The 21155-nt window shown below is 42.5% G+C and overlaps 2 protein-coding genes across 6 annotated transcripts; one reads left to right on the top strand and one right to left on the bottom strand.

Moving 5' to 3' along the window:
* Positions 1 to 1182: 1182 nt before the first annotated feature.
* LOC109905478 (calpain small subunit 1-like) lies at positions 1183 to 7596 on the bottom strand. The gene is made up of 11 exons (XM_031790510.1): positions 6851 to 7596; positions 6497 to 6568; positions 6099 to 6135; positions 4671 to 4763; positions 3212 to 3269; positions 2995 to 3059; positions 2818 to 2886; positions 2137 to 2215; positions 1844 to 1960; positions 1678 to 1736; positions 1183 to 1540 (listed from the first exon to the last, which is right to left on the bottom strand). Exons 1-11 carry the CDS (start codon positions 7054 to 7056, stop codon positions 1514 to 1516), a joined length of 882 nt encoding a protein of 293 aa, XP_031646370.1. The 5' UTR covers positions 7057 to 7596; the 3' UTR covers positions 1183 to 1513.
* LOC109905477 (transmembrane protein 87A) lies at positions 6437 to 20886 on the top strand. 5 transcript variants are annotated; one of them, XM_020502873.2, is made up of 13 exons: positions 6952 to 7028; positions 8191 to 8275; positions 8600 to 8691; positions 8951 to 9070; positions 12613 to 12669; positions 14443 to 14514; positions 15163 to 15309; positions 15398 to 15455; positions 15611 to 18352; positions 18735 to 18836; positions 19243 to 19316; positions 19598 to 19659; positions 19778 to 20886. In XM_020502873.2, exons 2-9 carry the CDS (start codon positions 8245 to 8247, stop codon positions 15838 to 15840), a joined length of 807 nt encoding a protein of 268 aa, XP_020358462.1. In that variant the 5' UTR covers positions 6952 to 7028; positions 8191 to 8244; the 3' UTR covers positions 15841 to 18352; positions 18735 to 18836; positions 19243 to 19316; positions 19598 to 19659; positions 19778 to 20886. The 5 variants fall into 5 exon arrangements, with proteins under 5 accessions (XP_031646369.1, XP_020358462.1, XP_020358461.1 ...); XM_020502872.2 differs by lacking the exon at positions 6952 to 7028 and having other exon boundaries at positions 7588 to 8275; positions 15611 to 16555; positions 16799 to 18352; XM_031790508.1 differs by lacking the exon at positions 6952 to 7028 and having other exon boundaries at positions 7588 to 8275; positions 19778 to 19830; positions 20098 to 20886.
* The last annotated feature ends 269 nt before the right edge of the window (positions 20887 to 21155 follow it).

The following is a 21155-nucleotide window of genomic DNA, read 5'->3' as shown; positions in this document are numbered from 1 at the left end:
AGGGAACTTTAAAAGTTCATTCTGACCCCCCTAGCACATACACAGGACACACAACACAACGGAGTTAACTTTTGAACCCTCAACATTATCGATCACCACTTACCTGACAGTTCTAATGAACAGAAAACCTAGGAATGCACTCACTGTCTTATCTAAAACACCCCAGAGCTAAGTTTCGTCAGTTCAATCATAGGTTAACTACCTTATCTGTTTACTTAATCCACAACCCATTTCTTTCTTCCTAGTTGGAATGGTGTTCATTAACTTTAATTACTCCGTGTCCGTGTCACACAATCCCTTCTTATGAACTCATATTGTTAATCAGATATAATAAAACAGAGTATAAGTTTACTTAGTTACAGTTCCATTTAAAATGATTTGTTCAGTCATTTAATCGTAATTTTCCTAACAGTGTGTAAATCAAATTAATAGGCTGCCAAGCGTAGGCTATAAGCAGTGGTGGAAAAAGTACCCAATTGCCATACTTGAGTAAAAGTAAAGATTCCTCAATAGAAAATTACTCAAATAAAAGTGAAAGTCACCCAGTAAAATACCTCTTGAGTAAAAATCTAAAAGTATTTGGTTTTAGATATACTTAAGTATCAAAAGTATAAAATTAAAATCATTTCAAATTGCTTATATTAGGCAAACCAGACGTTTGTTTTAGTTATTTATGGATAGCCAGCGGCACACTCCAACACGCAGATATAATTTACAAACAAAGTGTTTTTGTTTAGTGAATCCTCCAGATCGGAGGCAGTAGGGATCACCAGGAATGTTCTCTTGATAAGTGCGTGAATTGGACCATTTTCCTGTCCTGCTAGGCATTCAAAAAGTAATGAGTACTTTTGGGTGTCAGGGAAAATGTATGGAGTAAAAAGCACATTATTTTCATTAGGAATGTAGTGAAGAAAAAGTAAGTTACCCCCAAAATCGACTTAAGTAAAAATGACTTTAAAGTACTACTTAAGTACTTTCCACCACTGGCTATTAGACGGCAGAGGTGGAAGTTAAGAGAGGTGCTGATGAGTAACTGAATAACAATCAACTTTATTAATGAATTGGTCTGTGAAACTACTACAGTAACACAAAAATATTAGTTATTTACAAACACATGAGAGAACATTTCTTGAATGAGCAAAAGCAGAACATAGAAACTGTAATAAATGAGATAGCTGCAAGTATTAGGTAATATCGCCCCCTTTATTGAGCACTAGAATGTATTTTTTACATTACATTACATAGCAGTGTGGAATGTTTGACCAAAGGTGTGTTGCCAGAAAAAAGGAGAACAAAAAACATTCAAATATTTGGACTGTAGAAAGGTAGCAAAGCAAATGTGTGCTTTCCTGGTGTTTCTGCAATGCTGCTATCTAGTGATAAATTGAATGAACATTCATGACAATGATGTATGAACATCTGTCAAACAATAATAACAATGGTAATATAAAATAAAAATCTTAAAATGGAGAGAGAGATTAATGAAGGCTTTTTGTAGGCTTTCCCTGATGTTTTATGAGTACATGGTCAACTGAAGCCACTGTGGAGAAAGCAGAAATATGTGTAGTTATTTAGGTCTAATTTCAGTTCCTATATCCAGTCATTAATCTTAAAAATGGTCCCTAACCCTAAACACATCGTCCAAATGCAAAGAAAAAATAGTGAAAACTAATTTACCTCCTGGATGTTGACTTTGATAGTTCCATTATCATCTTTGTCCAGAGTCTTGAAAGCTCCTGAAAATGCACAAAACACTATTACTGAAGGGTAATGAAAAGGAAATAGTCTGAAATCAAGAACATAATCGGACTGAACAGGGGAGCGTTGAGGATCAGTCACTTACGACACATAGCGTCCAGTCTGACCAGGCACCCAATGAAGTTGTCAAAGTCCATGTTGCCCTGTTCATCACTGTACCTGCGGACCATCAACTGGAAGAGCTGGTCGGTGAGAGGGAAGCCTGCACACGGACATAACAGGAGAGAGACACCAATGAGACCAAACACATATATGCAGGGACAAGCTGGCTTTCATCAGTTGTCATGGCTGTTTGTTGTCACTGTTATAAAGGGCCTTACAGTATGATGTCAAAGATATGCAATTCCATGTTCCGTTTCTCCTGGTCTCTGAGCTCACCTGCAGCTTTGAAGGTAGCAGGAAGCTCTTGTGAGGAGATGAGCCCGGAGCGGTCCGCGTCATTTGATATGTAGATGCACTGAATCATAGCGGAAATAAAGATACACCGAGAGGTCAAAGTTCATCAAATCAAACTTTATTTGTCACCTGCGCCGAATACAACAGTTGTAGACCTTACCGTGAAATGCTTACTTACAAGCCCTTAACCAACAGTGCAGTTCAAGAAGAGTTAAGAAAATATTTACAAAAAATAAAATTAATTATAAAAAGTAACAACGAGGCTATATACAGGGGGTATCGGTACCAAGGCAGTGTGCGGGTGGTTCAGGTTAGTCAAGGTCATTTGTACATGTAGGTAGGGGTGAAGTGACTATGCATAGATAATAAACAGCCAGTAACAGTAGTGTACAAAACAAATGGAAGGGGGGTCAATGTAATAGTCATGGTGGCCACAGCACCTTTTATTAAGAGTGTATTAACATGACATTTATAAAACAACATTCTTACATTAATGGAGTAAGAGGACTATTTGAAGTTGTAGGTGGTTTTATATGAATGCCTTGCAAATACATGCAAATCATTTCTAGCTCAAGGCAAACGTTTCACAGAAATGTCCATCATTTCACACAATTGTTCATACAGTGCCGATTGTCAAAAATGTAACAAGAGGACTGAACTCACCTGCCATTTCTTGATGTTGTTCCATAAAAACTTGAACTCATGGAAACCTAGCTTTCCTGTGCTGTCACTCTGTGTGCTCAGGGTTAAGGTAAAACTTAATATGAACTACTCTGATATAGAATAGAATAGAATAGTATAGTCCTCCATCCTAATACAGACACTGATGTGGAAGGATACGTCCATGACAGCCACCATGCTCCTGCATGACTCGATGCTAAAGCCATCAGTCTTCAGGTCACTACCTGAAATGAACACAGACAGACCACTCCTTCACTACAATACAGAAAGCCATTCCCTGGAACCAGTCTTGCGCTTCGACTCCATTATGTGTGCAAGAGGTGTACAAAGACAAATATAGACACAAGCATGGTGTTTGTGCAAGAATAGGACTCACGTTTGCCAATGATCCTGTTGAGGATGTTCATCAATTCCGTGGGGCTCACCTCCATGTCCTATAATGCACAGAGAGATACAGTAAATCCTCATATGCTCAATATGCCTACATGTACTTGGGTCACAAGTCAGCTCACAAAAAGATAAGGACACCGAGACTACTTTAATGAACATATGTTTTAGGAGTACAATCATGGACCCAATGCATCTCTCTCTCTGGATTTGTGCGTGACATATTAGAACAACCTAAGTCATTGTATCAACTTTCAGCAGACACATTTGCGGCAGGTATAACTTCAGGTTTCATTCCATATGAATCTTGTGTTCCCCCCCTTATGAGTAAGGCCTCAATGAGTTCGGGCTAGTCATCAGTTTAAAGTCGATTGTTGCCAGCTGAGCCTAACAGTAGAACATGTATCCACCCCTATCTATGACTCACACAATCTACAACCCCACCCCCACAAAACCTAACCAGGGAAGAGAGCCGCCCTGTCAGACAATGGTAGGAAGCACATAGAGGAGGAACCAGTCCCTCTTCTTGTCAGTGGAATAAACCAGGGTTGGGTTGTCAGCAAACCACATCCCCGGTCTCTTACTCCACCACTGCCTGATCCAACATCAGGGAATCATTGTGAGCAACCAGGCGCCCAATGAAGTTGTCAAAGTCCATGATGCAGTGTTCGTCACAGGAAGGAAATGTCTGTGGAGCCCTGGGCGTTAGTGACTATAACCAATGGGGCAGAATCAATGATTTAAGCCAACCGGAGCTCTTCACGGTACTCTTCCAAAAGGCTTCTATTAGTTGGCAGCAGTGCAAGACAGACAGCACATTTGAAGCTTCAAATTCACCATGTCTGTGTAGATAGTTGAACCACATTCTGAAGACTGGCTCCAGATTAAGCAGGGTGAATGGCTGGAGGGGAGGGGTTTGGAATGCAAACAAGACTTAACTGGGATACAAGAGGCAACAACAGGGTTATACTGATTGTGCCAGTGTGTCATCAGCCCAAAAATGAAATACCATCCATGCCATGGATAGTTGGCTGCACCTACAAAAGATAATATACCACAAACAATACTGGAACTTAATTAACACACTGGTCGTTGGTCTGCACTATATTACAATAAACCACTAACAGTGGGTCAATGTAAATAATTTTAACAACTGTGTGTTGTTCTTGTGGAAACCCACATAACGAAACAGCCTCTTTAAAACATTCAACAACAGACCTGATTATACAATGGCACACTTATGGAAACTGAATTTGATAGCCGAAAGCCTTAGGTGAACGTCTCTCAATGACTCATAGCTGGAATCAAGAGAATCAAGAGGCACTCTTGACTTATCTGGGCTCTTTACTTCTCTGAATAGGATAGGAAAGGACAGTAGGTTTGGAGGTGAATAGGATCAGATATGATAGTAGTAGGAGTGCATAAGTTGAAAAACAATAAGTACTTACATCCCCAGCAAGTTGCTGGAACACCTTGCGGAACTGTCTCTCCTCGTCGTTCTCATTCTGCTCCGCGTAGGCCAGAGGTCTGCGTGGTGGGGGCTAGGGCACAAACACAGACCAGGTTCTGTTAACACTAACACTCACAGCCCTCTTCACTACGATCTAGCATGCAGGAAGAGCAACAGATGTGGCTCCTTTGCTCAAAAGAGTAGTGTTAACTTCTAAAACTTTCCAGTCGGCAGTGAGTGCACTGTCATAAGACAATCCCTTGGGTTTCCCTATACTCGGCCTTGTCTCAGGATGGTAAGTTGGTGGTTGAAGATATCTCTCTAGTGGTGTGGGGGCTGTGCTTCAGCAAAGTGGGTGGGGTTTTATCCTGCCTGTTTGGCCCTGTCCGGGTGTATCGTCAGATGGGGCCACAGTATCTCCCGACCTCTCCTGTCTCAGCCTCCAGTATTTATGCTGCAGTAGTACAATCCCTTGGGTTTCCCTATACTCGGCCTTGTCTCAGGATGGTAAGTTGGTGGTTGAAGATATCTCTCTAGTGGTGTGGGGGCTGTGCTTCAGCAAAGTGGGTGGGGTTTTATCCTGCCTGTTTGGCCCTGTCCGGGTGTATCGTCAGATGGGGCCACAGTATCTCCCGACCTCTCCTGTCTCAGCCTCCAGTATTTATGCTGCAGTAGTTTGTGTCGGGGGGCTAGGGTCATTCTGTTATATCTCGAGTATTTATCCTGTCTTATCCGGTGTCCTGTGTGAATTTAAGTATGGTCTCTATAATTCGCTCTCTCTTTCTCTCTTTTTTAAAAATCTTTCTTTCTTTCTCGGAGGACCTGACCTGAGCCTCAGGACTACCTGGCCTGATGACTCCTTGCTGTCCCCAGTCCACCTGGCCGTGCTGCTGCTCCAGTTTGAACTGTTCTGCCTGCAGCTATGGAACCCTGACCTGTTCACCGGACGTGCTACCTGTCCCAGACCTGCTGTTTTCAACTCTCTAGAGACAGCAGGAGCAGTAGAGATACTCTGAATGATCGGCTATGAAAAGCCAACTGACATTTACTCCTGAGGTGCTGACCTGTTGCACCCTCGACAACTACTGTGATTATTATTATTTGACCCTGCTGGTCATCTATGAACATTTGAACATCTTGGCCATGTTCTGTTATAATCTCCACCCGGCACAGCCAGAAGAGAACTGGCCACCCCTCATAGCCTGGTTCCTCTCTAGGTTTCTTCCTAGGTTCTGGCCTTTCTAGGGAGTTTTTCCTAGCCACCGTGCTTCTACACCTGCATTGCTTGCTGTTTGGGGTTTTAGGCTGGGTGTCTGTACAGCACTTTGTGACATCAGCTGATGTAAGAAGGGCTATATAAATACATTTGATTGATTGATTGATGATGTTGTTCTGAAGGAAAATTGGTGCTAAAGGGTTTACTCACAGGATCTGATGGCACAAATTGACCAGGGTCGATGTTGCTGTTGGAGAAAACAAGAAAGACCTATTACTATTTAATAAATGTTAGAAATGTCATGAATGAAGTCAGTATACTGATGTAACAGTATAACTTTAGACCGTCCCCTCGCCCATACCCGGGCGCGAACCAGGGACCCTCTGCACACATCAACAACAGTCACCCCTCGGAGCATCGTTACCCATCACTCCACAAAAGCCACGGCCCTTGCAGAGCAAGGGGGAACTACTACTTCAAGGTCTCAAAGCAAGTGACGTCACCGATTGAAGCGCTATTTAGCGCGCACCGCTAACTAAGCTAGCCGTTTCACATCCGTTACACTGACAGTGTTTGTGTTTGTGTGTGTGAAAAGGAGCCAGGCCTACCTCACAACATCCAGGATGCCACCAATGAGTCTTTTGGCCAGAAACATCTTGTGAAGGGACAGAGGCGAAAATCTACAAAAGGAGTCAAGAGAGAAACATCTGACATCAAACATCTGATCGATTAAACAAAAAGGCGACAACAGAGAGAGAAAACGAGCCATAATACAGTATGTCCTGCTGTAATAAATGTGTTATTGGTGTTGGGGCTCCCTCTGAAAACTTTTTCTCCCTGGTCTGTATTGGTAAGTAGCACAAACAGTATAACCTCTGCAGCAGATGTCAAAAGTGACGAAGAAGACAAAACAAATCAACGTTAAGGCAATCTGATTCCCTTAAATTGATAATAATACTTACAGGGAACAAATGCGTTGCTGAATTCGGCAGATACTGACGTGACGGCACTCCTTTTTGGTACAAACCCAATTCCGCAAGGAGTTATTTTTCAATGCATCAGAGCTCCACACCCCTGCCCAATAGAGAAGTGCGCACCATAGGGAGAGACAGGTCGGAATGACTCTGGGTCCTACAACCCGTAAGTTTATGTCAAGAATAACTAGCATTTCCCTATTGATGATATTAGGGATGATGAGACTAATTCAGACGACACTTTTACAACACTTGTATTATGTCACATAGATTTAAAATAATGATCAATTGAGGGTACAAGGCCTAATGTTCATTGCATTAACTGATGCTGTTTTACAAAACAATGGCATACGATTTCATGTCCTAATAAAAACATTTTTAGAATGGCATTTTTTCCTTTCGAACTATAGACCTATTTGCATAACCTACATCTTGCATGCAATGTACATGTCTGAAACGGGGGGAAACATTTGAAAACGAAGAAGCTACGCTGTGTGAACTTGTCCAATAAGAAAGTACATTCTCCTTCCCAAGTTGAAAACGTTTTTTCCGGTTTGTTGTTCACGGAAAACCGCCGACATTGTGATGTCAGACAAAGGACCCAGGCAGGATGCAGGTGCGCTCGGGAAGTTGTCGCTGTGGATTCGTCCTGGTACAAATGGCGAGCGCCATGAAAACAGTGTTATTGACCACGCACAAGACAAGACAACGTACACTGTTCACGTGTACGGTCCGTTTACCCGGCTCTGACACTGCGTTTAACGGGCGTGTAAAGTGAATACAAGTTAATAAAAATGTCACTTTTATTATGCTATCAAAGCATCATAGGTAGCCTAGATAGGCTATGATATCTTGTTAAGAACATTGTTTAGTTCAGCCAGATTAATCTATTTCAACAGTTGATTAAACTGTCGCAATCTACAGAAGGAGGCATTGAGACAATAATTGCCTTCGTTTTTCGCACGGTGCACCATTCTGGCGACAATGTAACATTGTAACCGCTTCCACTGTATCATACGCAATGTAACACTATAATTCTCCCTTGATTAGGCCGGACAAATGATCCTTTATTTGACTCTATCAGTGTTAGTCAATATGGGTTTGTTTCACGACTAGTCAATACAAGTAATAAATAGTAAGTGATCCGATCCATTCATTCATAGACATCCTGCCCCTGGGCAAATATTGAATCTTGGCTCACCATCATGCCTACCTACATTCCAACTATTCAGCTATTTTGTTCAGATCATTTAAAACCCAACAGGTTTTTAATCTAAATGTTGTCCAAATCTATTTGCAGTACTCATATGTTTGACATTTTGTCACAGCTTGTGTTACAGGAAACTTTGAAAAAGCAGAGCTTTTTCCTCTTCACCAAGACAATGTTTAACAATACTGTCATTCAGCTGAAATGTAAGTAGGCGATAACCTTGCTTATGTTCCTGAAAGTTAGGATAAAACTCAGTTATTTACTGAACCTTGTAGAATATCATATAGCAAGAACATGATTGCCCCTTCTTCTAACTAGTATTGTAGGATGGTGTACTGTCAATGCAGGATATTTGTATGATATCATTACTGTACACAATACGCTACTTTATTGTGTCTGCAGTAAGAGCATAGGGAGGTTGGGGGAGGAAGTAGTAGCTTCTAGCCCTGACTCTGGCCCTCAGACAGGAACAGATCTGGAGAGAGCTCTGTGACTAAGTTGTTTTCATAAGATGCCTGCTGTTTCAGGGTTGACAGAACACTGTGAACCTCCGGTAAAACTCAACATCTCCTGGTGCCTAAGGAGCTCCCACTGCTTCGACGAGGTATTCGGTCTCCACGTAAGTTCCTCTCTCTCATTTAGAAACTCACTGCACTCTGAATGGGCTCATTCAGGCTGTTGTATTCCATAAACTCTCCAGCTTTTCCTTTTTTTCAGCTAGTTCCAATTGTTCTCAATTTAACAACAGGCAATGCAAGATTTAGGGTCTCGATAGGGAGAGTAGTGTCATGCATGTTTTTTGACTGTATAGACAGTGTGGTTTGTGCAAATACTTATTAACTTACTTATTAACTTTATCATACCTGTTTGATTTGCAGCCTCTGAAGGCAGGGAGCTACTTCAGAACGACAACTGTGAAGCAGGAAGGATGCAGTGGGTTCCATGTGTTTTATCAGTACCCTGCCATTGAGTGCAAACGGCACATGACCCACAGTGAGGTACAGTATATGGCAATGGAGGGTCTCATAAGAAAGTATGGTGGCACTTTATTTTATGGTACCTCAGAAATATCCCTGCATTTACATGATCAAATATTAATTACACAGTAATGTTGTGTGCCAGACTCTACAGCTACGCCATACAATGCAATATTCAGAGATACACATCTGTCACGCCCTAACCTTAGAGATCCTTATTTATTCTATATGTTTGGTTAGGTCAGGGTTTGACTCGGGTGGGAGAATCTATGTTTTCTATTTCTTTTTTGTTTTTGCCTAGTGATGTTCCCAATCAGAGGCAGCTGTCTATCGTTGTCTCTGATTTGGGATCATATATAAGTTGTGATTTTCCGTTTGGGTTTTGTGGGGGGGGGAGAGTTATTTTCTGTTTAGCTGTTTTGTTGCATGACAGAACTAGGCGCGTTTGTTTTTTCTACTTTGTTATTTTGTTGCGGTGTTCAGTTAATTAAAAATCATGAACGCTTACCACGCTGCAAGTTGGTCTCCTTCCTCAACCCACGAGAGCCGTTACAACATCTGGTTTTGTGAGATTAATAACACAGCAATGACCTTCTTTGGTTCTAAATAAGATAACTTCGCTAGTAGCTAACTTCCTATTAAATGGCAAGTAGAACTAGTGGGATCAGTATAGTGAAATAAAGTGAGGGGAAAAAGCATACTACAAACAGCACAACGGTGAAACAAATACCACAACCTCATATGTTCCACCTCGCTCTTTCATGTCGTCTTCCTGAGTTTGTTTGTTCACAAAAGTGTGACAAATATAGCAGCTCGTAACTGATCATTAGGAAGTGCTTGTAATTCTGAATAAGTGTTTTCGTACATTACAGCTCATGGCGAAGGCTATGTTATGGAGTTCACGGCGTATCATTGTCTAATGGTTGCTACTCTGCTTTGTTTTCAGTAACAGGTCTTTCTCAACAGATTTGAGGAGCCGACTAGGCTTACTGTAAACTAAAGCTTTTTTTTCTAATTCTGTAAACTAAAGCTTTGGTTGTTTTCCTCTCAGGCTGCCATGTCTTCTCCCTGGATCTCCTCAATGTCCACCTCTGGAACATCAGACTCTGAGGCCTCATCTTCACTGTCACTTTCCAACCTTGTTGAGGATGGCTTGTTGTCAGGCTCAAAAAGCCTCAAATTGGTGGCCATCTGGGCAAATGTTTCTTCCCTTGTATTGGTCAGCCTGTTGCGTGCTTTGGAGTGTGTGTTCCCAAACAAGGAACAGTTTCGCTCTGAGGTGGCTGATGTTGGTGGGATTTGGAGGATGATGGAGGCAACAGGGGAAAGAGCCTCTGATCCACAATGTCCCTTCCACCAGGTGGTGGATGAGATGTTGGCACGACTGCTATATTGCATCTCCATCCCAAAGCCCTTGCTTGGAAGTGTACTTCGCCAGACTGCAAAGAACCTTGCCCTCATCCAGGCCAAGGTGGCGAGACACGGTAGTGATGACACCATAGGCCTTGTTGATCTCTGCACCAGACAGGATGCTCTTGCCAGCATACTTGGGGTCCAACATGTACGCTGTGCTATGTATGGGCTTCAGGCTGATGTTTTCACGCTTTTTGATGTATTTCAGAACTGCAGTTTCCTCTGCTTGGAACAACAGTGAAGTGGGCAGGGCATTACGGATTTCTTCTCTTACATCTGCAAGCAGAGTTTGAACATCAGGGAGGATGGCATTGTCTCCCTCAATCCGTGCAATGTCTAGTTTTGAGTTTCAGGCTGCTTACCACTCTCTCCCAAAATACATCATCCAGGAGGATCCTCTTGATGGGGCTGTCTATATCGGCAGACTGTGATATGGGGATTTCATGGAGAGACACCTTCCCCTCCAGGAGACTGTCAAACATGATGACAACACCACCCCAATGGGTGTTGCTGGGCAGCTTCAATGTAATGCTCTTATTCTTCTCACTTTGCTTTGTGAGGTAGATTGCAGCTATAACTTGATGACCCTTCCCATACCTAACCATTTCCTTGGCTCTCTTGTAGAGTGTATCCACTGTTTTCAGTGCCATGATGTCCTTGAGGAGCAGATTCAATGCATGAGCAGCACAGCCAATGGGTATGATGTGAGGGTAGGACTCCACTTTACACAAAGCAGCCTTCACGTTTGCAGCATTGCCTGTCACCAATACCTTCTGTGGTCCAAGGTCATTGATGACTGCCTTCAGCTCATCTGTAATGTAGAGACCGGTGTGTCTGTTGTCCCTTGTGTCTGGGCTCTTGTAAAATACTGGTTGAGGGGTGGAGATGATGTAGTTAATAATTCCTTGCACGCAAACATTTGACCGCCCATCAGAGAGGATTTCAATACAGTCTGCTTTCTCTATGATTTACTTGAACTCTGTTGAACTCTGCATCTAGCAAATGAGTAGATAAAGCATATCTGGTTGGAAGGGTGTATGCTGGGCGACGAACATTCAGAAATCTCTTCCAATACACATTGCCTGTGAGCATCAGAGGTGAACCAGTTGCATACACAGCTCGAGCAAGACATTCATCAGCATTTCTCTGACTACGTTCCTCCATTGAGTAAAAAAAACAACTTATAATTCCAGGAGGAACATGAGCTGTTGCTATCAATAAAGGTGTCTATAAGTAGAGGGACTTTTGTCAGAGGTTGCTTGTGAGCGCTGAGGGAACTTTATGCACTTGGCCAGATGATTCTGCGTCTTTGTTGCATTCTTCACATATGATTTGGCACAGTATTTGCAAATATACACAACTTTTCCTTCTACATTAGCTGCAGTGAAATTTCTCCACACAATCAGATAGTGCCCGTGGCATTTTCCTGTAAAGATTAGAAACAAATTAGTTTAAAAAAACACAAATGCAATTCCATGTACAGATAAATAGTTAAGCAGTTAAATTAAACAACTCCTTTGTAAGATAAATGTTTTCAAATAAAACATATAGAAACAGGTGAATTAACACTCCTCAGTTAGCAGGCTCAAGTAAGCTAAAACCCACATGTTAGCAAAAACTAACTACCAGAAATTGTAAACAAGTTAGAAATGATAGAAACACTTTGCAGTAGGCTACTATTTGCTAGTTAACAAAAAATTAAGTATGTCATATGAAATATATTCACCCCACCCAGTATTGTAATCAAAACTTTCCAGAATGCATGTAGCCCTTGGGCCAGACAGTGTGGGCTCAATAGCATCTCATAAGTGTGTAAGATCTTGAGAATCAGCCGTACATGTGATGGAAGAATGCACTGTGCATGCAGAGGATTGCGATTCCATTGAATTGGGAATAGTTTAACCAAAATATGCCACAATACCTATAATTGCCTTGTGTATCCCACAAAAAAAAGGTTCACTGTTATAAGCTAACTTGTTTGAAAAATTTAAGCAAAGTACTCCAAGTTCCCGGGCTTGACTTCCCATGGAAAACTTTCTGAAAAAGTCCTGAAATTTACCGGAAAGTTTCCGACCCTTTGCAACCCTAATAGTAACACAGTAATTCACCTAGGTGTCATTGGAATGACTGTCTTTATCCCCCTGTTTTAGCCTGTCACTGTCAAGGACAAAGAGATGAGGAAAAGGAGCGCTGAGAATCCAAAGGAGGTAAATCAACTCAAACACCCACTGATATCATAATCGAATACAGTGCCTTGCGAAAGTATTCGGCCCCCTTGAACTTTGTGACCTTTTGCCACATTTCAGGCTTCAAACATAAAGATATAAAACTGTATTTTTTGTGAAGAATCAACAACAAGTGGGACACAATCATGAAGTGGAACGACATTTATTGGATATTTCAAACTTTTTTAACAAAATTGGGCGTGCAAAATTATTCAGCCCCTTTACTTTCAGTGCAGCAAACTCTCTCCAGAAGTTCAGTGAGGATCTCTGAATGATCCAATGTTGACCTAAATGACTAATGATGATAAATACAATCCACCTGTGTGTAATCAAGTCTCCGTATAAATGCACATGCACTGTGATAGTCTCAGAGGTCCGTTAAAAGCGCAGAGAGCATCATGAAGAACAAGGAACACACCAGGCAGGTCTGAGATACTGTTGTGAAGAAGTTTAAAGCTGGATTTGGATACAAAAAGATTTCCCAAGCTTTAAACATCCCAAGGAGCACTGTGCAAGCGATAATATTGAAATGGAAGGAGTATCAGACCACTACAAATCTACCAAGACCTGGCCGTCCCTCTAAACTTCCAGCTCATACAAGGAGAAGACTGATCAGAGATGCAGCTAAGAGGCCCATGATCACTCTGGATGAACTGCAGAGATCTACAGCTGAGGTGGGAGACTCTGTCCATAGGACAACAATCAGTCGTATATTGCACAAATCTGGCCTTTATGGAAGAGTGGCAAGAAGAAAGCCATTTCTTAAAGATATCCATAAAAAGTGTCGTTTAAAGTTTGCCACAAGCCACCTGGGAGACACACCAAACATGTGGAAAAAGGTGCTCTGGTCAGATGAAACCAAAATTGAACTTTTTGGCAACAATGCAAAACGTTATGTTTGGCGTAAAAGCAACACAGCTCATCACCCTGAACACACCATCCCCACTGTCAAACATGGTGGTGGCAGCATCATGGTTTGGGCCTGCTTTTCTTCAGCAGGGACAGGGAAGATGGTTAAAATTGATGGGAAGATGGATGGAGCCAAATACAGGACCATTCTGGAAGAAAACCTGATGGAGCCTGCAAAAGACCTGAGACTGGGACGGAGATTTGTCTTCCAACAAGACAATGATCCAAAACATAAAGCAAAATCTACAATGGAATGGTTCAAAAATAAACATATCCAGGTGTTAGAATGGCCAAGTCAAAGTCCAGACCTGAATCCAATCGAGAATCTGTGGAAAGAACTGAAAACTGCTGTTCACAAATGCTCTCCATCCAACCTCACTGAGCTCGAGCTGTTTTGCAAGGAGGAATGGGAAAAAATGTCAGTCTCTCGATGTGCAAAACTGATAGAGACATACCCCAAGCGACTTACAGCTGTAATCGCAGCAAAAGGTGGCGCTACAAAGTATTAACTTAAGGGGGCTGAATAATTTTGCACTCCCAATTTTTCCGTTTTTGATTTGTTAAAAAAGTTTGAAATATCCAATTAATGTCGTTCCACTTCATGATTGTGTCCCACATGTTGTTGATTCTTCACAAAAAAATACAGTTTTATATCTTTATGTTTGAAGCCTGAAATGTGGCAAAAGGTCGCAAAGTTCAAGGGGGCCGAATACTTTCGCAAGGCACTGTATATGCTAAGTGTATGTAGATGTATGTGAATAAGGCGATTTGGGTCCTGTGATTCCCAGCCTAGCAACAGGCCTCCATATCAGGGAAATCAGCTTAATCATATTTTCTCTCTTTTAGACAGTTGCTGTCAAAGCAGAGGCAGCTGTGGCCACAGGCAAAGCCCCAGCCCCCGCTGCAAAGAAACAAGTGGTGAGTGTTTCCTTGTCACCTAAGAGCCATGCCAGAATGAAGACACAGTTGAAGTCAGAAGTTTGCATACACCTTAGCCAAAAACATTTAAACTCAATTTTTCACAATTCCTGACATTTAATCCTAGTAAAAAAATCCCTGTTTTAGGTCAGTTAGGATCACCACTTTGTGATGGCCACTCCAATACCTTGACTTTGTTGTCCTTAAGCCATTTTGCCACAACTTTGGAAGTATGCTTGGGGTCATTGTCCATTTGGAAGACCCATTTGAGACCGAGCTTTAACTTCCTGACTGATCTCTTGAGATGTTGCTTCAATATATCCACCTGCTTTCCCTTCCTTGTGATGCCATCTATTTTGTGAAGTGCACCAGTCCCTCCTGCGGCAAAGCACCCCCACAACATGATGCTGCCACGGGTTTTAATGACTCCATCCTGAGTGTATGTAAACCTCCGACTTCAACTGTATGTATGGTGTACATACACATTGGCTAAACAAACAGTGTGATTTAGATACACCAGCACACTATTTCTTTAATTGCCGTTCTTCATTTCTTGTACCGCAGGGAAAACATTTGTTCAGCTAGCTATTTCCTAATGCCTGGCTGTCTTAGACGTAGAGATGCTATAATGTAGCTCTATGCTCCTAGACTCCCCAGCATCACTTTTATGCAATGGCTCAGACCTGGGAGGATGGCCTTACATGTTCATCATCCCACATCAAAGAGATCAAGGAGAAGAGCAGCGCCACCACTGACTCTGTCCCACCACAGAACTGGGACATCCAACATAACGAGGTCCACCGATCACATGAAACCTGTGTCCAATACATTAAAACTGCATTAACGAATAGGCTAATATTATTATGTCCTTCACCCCCTGCAGTGGAAGTCAGTAGGAACAGGAAACCATGACTACATCTGTTTCAGAATGACTTATGATCGTAAGTCAATTCTGCTGTGGAAAACACTCTACGCTACAGCTTCATTACATGTAGTATAATGAACACAAGTAGCTTCTAAGGACATACTCTCTATCTTACCGGACAATACAGACTCTCTAGTTCCTTGCCAGCTCACCTAACTGTCCCTTTTGCAGTTCTACATGGTGATGTGTGTCATCTATGTGTTGCTGGGCCTGCGCTGTGGCCTTGGCTGTCAGCCTGCTACTGGAGAGAGCTGCTCGGGATCCAGTTCTGGATCGGCGGGGTTATCTTCCTGGGCATGCTGGGGAAGCCCGTGTACTATGCCGAGTTCCAGAGCATCCGCTATGACGGCCTCTCCGGTCAGGAGGGGGAGAGACAAGAACCTTACAGAAAAGCCACTTGATTTCACTTATGAAATTTCACTTGAAATTCACGTGATCACTTGAGAAACATGTTTTTGTCTGTAATTGGTCTTTTAAGGAAATCAACATGGGGTTTAAGTGGTCATTTTTGGTGGACACCCCTAAACACACATTTCAGCCAATTTTGTTTTTCTACCGAAATCTTCCTGGTGGGCAAGGTTGGAATTGTGTAAAATATAGTTGCTCCTAGTGTGGTGCTAAATGTGCTGTTGTACTCCCATTTTAATAAGCTTTATTTGTGTGCTGTGTCCTCCAACAGTCCAGGGGGCAGTAGTGTTTGTGGAGATCCTTTCAGCAGTGCGGACCCTGGCCCGTGTGCTCGTCATCATCGCTAGTCTTGGTTATGGAATTGTCAATGGAGTCAGTCCCTTCATAAGAGGTCACATTGTTAAGACAGTGGAGAGTGTTAAACTCTATTTCCAATTCTGTCTCTCTCACTCTGTCTGTCTGTCGCTCTCTCCCTCTGCCTGCCTGCCTGCCTGCCTCTCTCTCTCTCTCTCTCTCTCTCTCTCTCTCTCTCTCTCTCTCTCTCTCTCTCTCTCTCTCTCTCTCTCTCTCTCTCTCTCTCTCTCTCTTTCTCTGTAGGCCAAGGCTCAGTGCATTGATACACAGGGTGGTTGGGGTGGGACTGCTCATTTCATTTTTATTTTTACCTTATATTCTCCGTTGTCGAGGGAATCCTGAGGGTCAATTCGGGTAAGTCTGGTCTCTGTCCTCTCCTTTCTGAACAATATACTACCTCGGTTTTCCCCCCAAATATATTGTCCACCTAACTAGACTATTAAAACATGTTGATGCGTTTTTGATACGGAACTAAACTAAACAATGCCATGATGCTCTTTGTTGAATATCTTCATCTTTGGCCAAAGGATGCCAGGAATCTTGTGTGTGTAGTAGTACCGTCATTCCACTGTCAGTGTTTGCCTGTCTTTCTCACAGGGTCAGGGGGGCAGTAGCAGACTACTGTGTGACATTATTCTGGCGTTCACTGACTCGTGCGTTGTGTGGTGGATATCCTTTTGGAGTGGTCAGACATTAGAGGCCATCAGTCTGCCTGTCTGTCAGTCAGCGTGTTAATCTAGTTGTCACTGTATGCAGTTAGTCTGTCAGTATTAAGACTTACTCAGCTTACTCAGATCTCCTCATCCCTTTTACCAGTGTCTCTCATAACTTCTCCAACAAGTTTGAGTCCAACCCTCTTTGAGTGGCAGTTTGGTTCTACACGGGTCCTCTTGGTGTGTATCTGTCTATCTGCATGGCTGCCTGAAGAGTATGTGATAATGTCCCCTCGCTCCCTCTGTCGATCCCTCCCTTTCACCTGCCCCTCTGTGCTTGTATCCGTTCCCCTCTCTGTCCCTTTCAGGCTGAAGCTGATCTGGTGCCGCTTGCTGCCATTCCGTTGGCTGTGCTCGCCTCTACCCTCTGCTGGTGGATATTGTGTACTGTACTTCCCTTCACATCTCACTTTCCCTCCCTCCCTCTCACCCCCCCACCCCTTCCCCCCTCCCCTCTGACTTCATCTTCCAACGCTCTCACTTCCTGAAATCCCTGTGTGCGACAGTGCCTTGGTGGTGGTTGGTGTTGGCACTTCTCCCTCTATTTCTGCTTGCCTTTGTCTCAGAGAAGGGAATATTTCCAGAAAATATTCTCCGTAGACATCAGCCATAGTCACATGGATTAATGACATGTTTAATTACAGGGCCACTTATAGCAAGGCTATCAATAACTTTATTTAGAAGAGCTCGTAGGCACTGCTGACTTTTGACAAATGCATTATTTTATTCTCACGGATGGCCATATTCTTTTTCTCCTGCAGTTTGACAGTTAACCAATTAGCCAGAAAACCAGTTAGTATAGCGATGACTAAAACCATACCAGGTTTTCCAGCCATGCTTAACCTGGCCATGGGGGGCAGAGGGGAGCTCAACTCCTCCTGAGTGATGAGAAAATGGCTGAAAACCCTCAGACACTTACACCCTGATTAGCTTGGGTTTACGTTCAGGTATATCAGCTCAGTTGACAAGGTAGGCAAACTCTTCGGTGTTGGTTATGTTGAAAGTCAATGGAAGAAGACTGGTATTATTGGGTTAACTGTTTCTGTTGAGAATTGTATTTCAAAGGTTGGCTGTTTGTTATCTGGGTGTGTCCTGGGATTATGTTGGGAGTCCTTGACAGCCAATCACATCTTCATCAGCTTGGCCCAGACCATGAAGCTCCTTCGCCTCCGAAGAAACGTGGTCAAGCTCTCCTTGTATCGCCACTTTACCAACACCCTCATATTCGCCGTTATTGGCGAGGAGCTGTCTGCGGCTGTGCTACTGCAACCACTTAACAGAGACATTTCATACATAGTGTACTATACACCTTGTTGTGCCCATGATTACAAGCATTCACTAATCTAATATATTTGGCCTGTCACTGTTCTACTCTGCAGCCTCAGTCATTTTCATTATCTGGATGATGAAGACCTTCAAGGTTTCAAAGTGCCAGTCGGTGAGTAGTGTTTGTTTACTACGTTCCGTAACTTTTTAAGCCACGGGTGTCCAAACACGGGTGTCCAAACACGGGTGTCCAAACACGTGCCTGTGGTTTGAGTAAAAATAAGAATAATCAAACTCAATATACTTTAAAATGTCTAAAACCAAATCGAAACTGTAGAAATGATAATGAACCCACATTCATAGTTTCTTGACTGTTTCCAGCGCGCTAACAAATGAAAAGCTAGACAGTCAGAGAGCATCGGAAATAACATTTTCTTGACAATTTTGACGTCACAGTTGACCTCTAGTGAACTGGTATTTAGCATTATATATATTATTTTTCACATTCTCTTCCTCTCCCGTCTCTCTTATTCACTCTCTTTGTATCTCTCCAGGACTGGAGGGAGCTGTGGATAGACTGCTTCCTGGCGGTTCCTCTTCTCCACCATCCTTCTGGTCATCATGTTTCTGTGGAGGCCGTCTGCCAACAACCAGAGGTAAGAGGTCACGGCTAAACAGTTCAACACAAGGCCAAAACCCTCTCAACCAAAGTCATGTTTGTTTTTTACTGGCTAGGATCTTTCAGTATGTCAACAGAGACATCTGTGGCAAAGTTAGGGTCAATTCAGGACATAAAATTGCACTTGTATGGAGAAATCCCATGTCCAAGTCAACTCAAATTGAATTGAGATGGCACTGAGCCTAAGTGGGCCACGTTCAGTAGCCAAATGTTGTCGACCGTTGCCGATAGGAATCCCATGAATAGAGCCGGCGTGATCCCTCAGTCTGTATGTCAGAGAAGATTGATTGTTCCACATAGACATATGCTATCTGAACGTTCCACAACATTGTGTCATGTTGAACGTGCCCCTGATCTGTGATGTCATGTCCTGTTCCCCTTAGATACGCCTTCAGCCCCCTAGTGGACGAGGAGCGTGACGACGAGGCAAAGGAACAGCTGATGAATGATACATTTGGTAAGAGTCACTGCTGTTTTGGTATTTCAGTCATAGGAACACAAGTTGATACTGCATATGGTTCACTGGAGGATGAAATACAGTATCTTACCCGGTCTTGATAGGTAGCTAGACCTCTTTGGCCTAGTTGTCACACGCCCATAGTGTGTTGATAGTCTATGGGATGAATGTACCTGGGTTCTCTCTCCAAGCAGCCATTTTTGATAGAACGTAATTGACTCAGCCAACATAAGGTAATCATATCTGTGTTTCTGATCCTATCCTATTTTGTGTACTTCCAGAGGGCGTGAAGACGAGGGGTCTGAAGTCCGAGACAAGTGGAACAGCCAAGCCGAACAAAGTGGTAAGGGCCTTCTCCATAGCACAGCGATACCACCCATACTAAGAATATAGGCTATAAACTACATTTTCTGGCTCAGAGAAGTTGTCTTGGTGATAGGATTATTATTTTTCTTTTCCAGGATGAGGATCTGAAATGGGTGGAAGAGAATATCCCATCTTCAATGGCAGATGTGTAAGTGCGAACAAATTGAAGTTGTGGAAACGTTAGAAACATTAACCATGATTGACAGTGATAATATAATCACTTTGACTAAAAGTGTATTACAGGGTGGTTATTACATAGTAAGAACATTGAAACTCTCAACTTAATTAAATCAGTTTACAGTCTGTGATGATGTGTGAAACAAGCACAGAAAGGATAGTTGATTTTTTCTGACTAAGACAACCGTAATCCAGTTCAGCTGTAAATCAAGCCAACATGTTTTCCTTTCTGTCCCAGTGCACTGCCCCCTCTACTGGACTGACGAGTTAAGACAAGGTGTTATTCCTGGTGTGAACAGCAGGTGGTGCCAGCTCCATGCTTATTAAAGAGCAGTAGCTCGTCGGGTTTACATCAGCTTGTTTATCCCTCCCTGTTTTCTTGCTGGCTTGAACAATGAGAGGGTGTGGAAGGGTGGTGTATCTTTTTCATTTAACCCCCCCCCCTCCCCCACATCAAATAAAGCCATTAGGATTGTCAATGCAAGGGATATCTTTAAGATATATTTTTTACTTCAAAATGTGAATATACTTGTATGGAAAGGGTCGTCGGTAGATCAGATCGCATGTATCTTTTCTATTAAAGCTTTTGTGAAGATCGATTGACTTCAATGTCCATCTTTGTTTTTCAGTCCACCATGTCGCCTTTGGAAAGTCATTCCAACTATGCTTTTATTTACCCACAGGAGACCATGACAACCAATTTTGAGATGTCTAAAATGGAATAGACCGAGGGAGACGATGTGCACTGCAGACAGAGACCGTGCGTTGGACAACCCTATGTCTGTATATGAAGGATATTATCCCTTATGAGCTTTGTAAGCAGTGGTTGTAAATACGATGGGATAAACTATGACGTAATGAGCTCACTATTTTAATTTTATTTTTGAATGCCTGCTTATTTATATTTTTGTGGATATCTGGTTTATTTATTTTTTAGATTCTTTACTACAAATTGTATCTTGCCTTTCACTGTTTACATAGGTAAAGTGCGGGAATGTGATTAAATGTGTTTTTTTTTTGTCCAGTATGCAGTCTTGCACTTGGCCCAGCACAATCTTACACACTCCCCTACAAATTTCCCCACACACAGACTCGCTATTTTTCTTCTGATCTCTGACTGTCCCTCTATCGCTTTCTCTCACTACTGTTATATACACACACACACACTGCACTACAGTCCCAGGTTCACCCTTTTCTTTCATTTTTCTACACAAGTGGCCATTAGTGACATTCCACTGATCTGTGTATCATACAATAGCCTTTTTAAAGAGTGACTGTTTATCTAAGCGGGTGAAA

Source organism: Oncorhynchus kisutch, linkage group LG15, assembly GCF_002021735.2.
Source record: "Oncorhynchus kisutch isolate 150728-3 linkage group LG15, Okis_V2, whole genome shotgun sequence".
Classification (NCBI taxonomy): domain Eukaryota; kingdom Metazoa; phylum Chordata; class Actinopteri; order Salmoniformes; family Salmonidae; genus Oncorhynchus; species Oncorhynchus kisutch.
This window is presented reverse-complemented; position numbering and strand designations above follow the sequence as displayed.

What these genes read in the sequence shown, in the direction of transcription:
- LOC109905477 (XM_020502872.2), top strand. Translation starts at nt 8,140, where the DNA reads ATGTTGTCCAAATCTATTTGCAGTACTCATATGTTTGACATTTTGTCA. An exon ending in ACGAGGTATTCGGTCTCCAC is followed by an intron (nt 8,692 to 8,950) that starts GTAAGTTCCTCT and finishes TTTGATTTGCAG; the next exon opens with CCTCTGAAGGCAGGGAGCTA. An exon ending in GCGCTGAGAATCCAAAGGAG is followed by an intron (nt 12,670 to 14,442) that starts GTAAATCAACTC and finishes TCTCTCTTTTAG; the next exon opens with ACAGTTGCTGTCAAAGCAGA.
- LOC109905478 (XM_031790510.1), bottom strand. Translation starts at nt 7,056, where the DNA reads ATGCTAGTTATTCTTGACATAAACTTACGGGTTGTAGGACCCAGAGTC. An exon ending in GGCATCCTGGATGTTGTGAG is followed by an intron (nt 6,136 to 6,496) that starts GTAGGCCTGGCT and finishes TTTCTCCAACAG; the next exon opens with CAACATCGACCCTGGTCAAT. An exon ending in TCAAAGTCAACATCCAGGAG is followed by an intron (nt 1,541 to 1,677) that starts GTAAATTAGTTT and finishes CTTTCTCCACAG; the next exon opens with TGGCTTCAGTTGACCATGTA.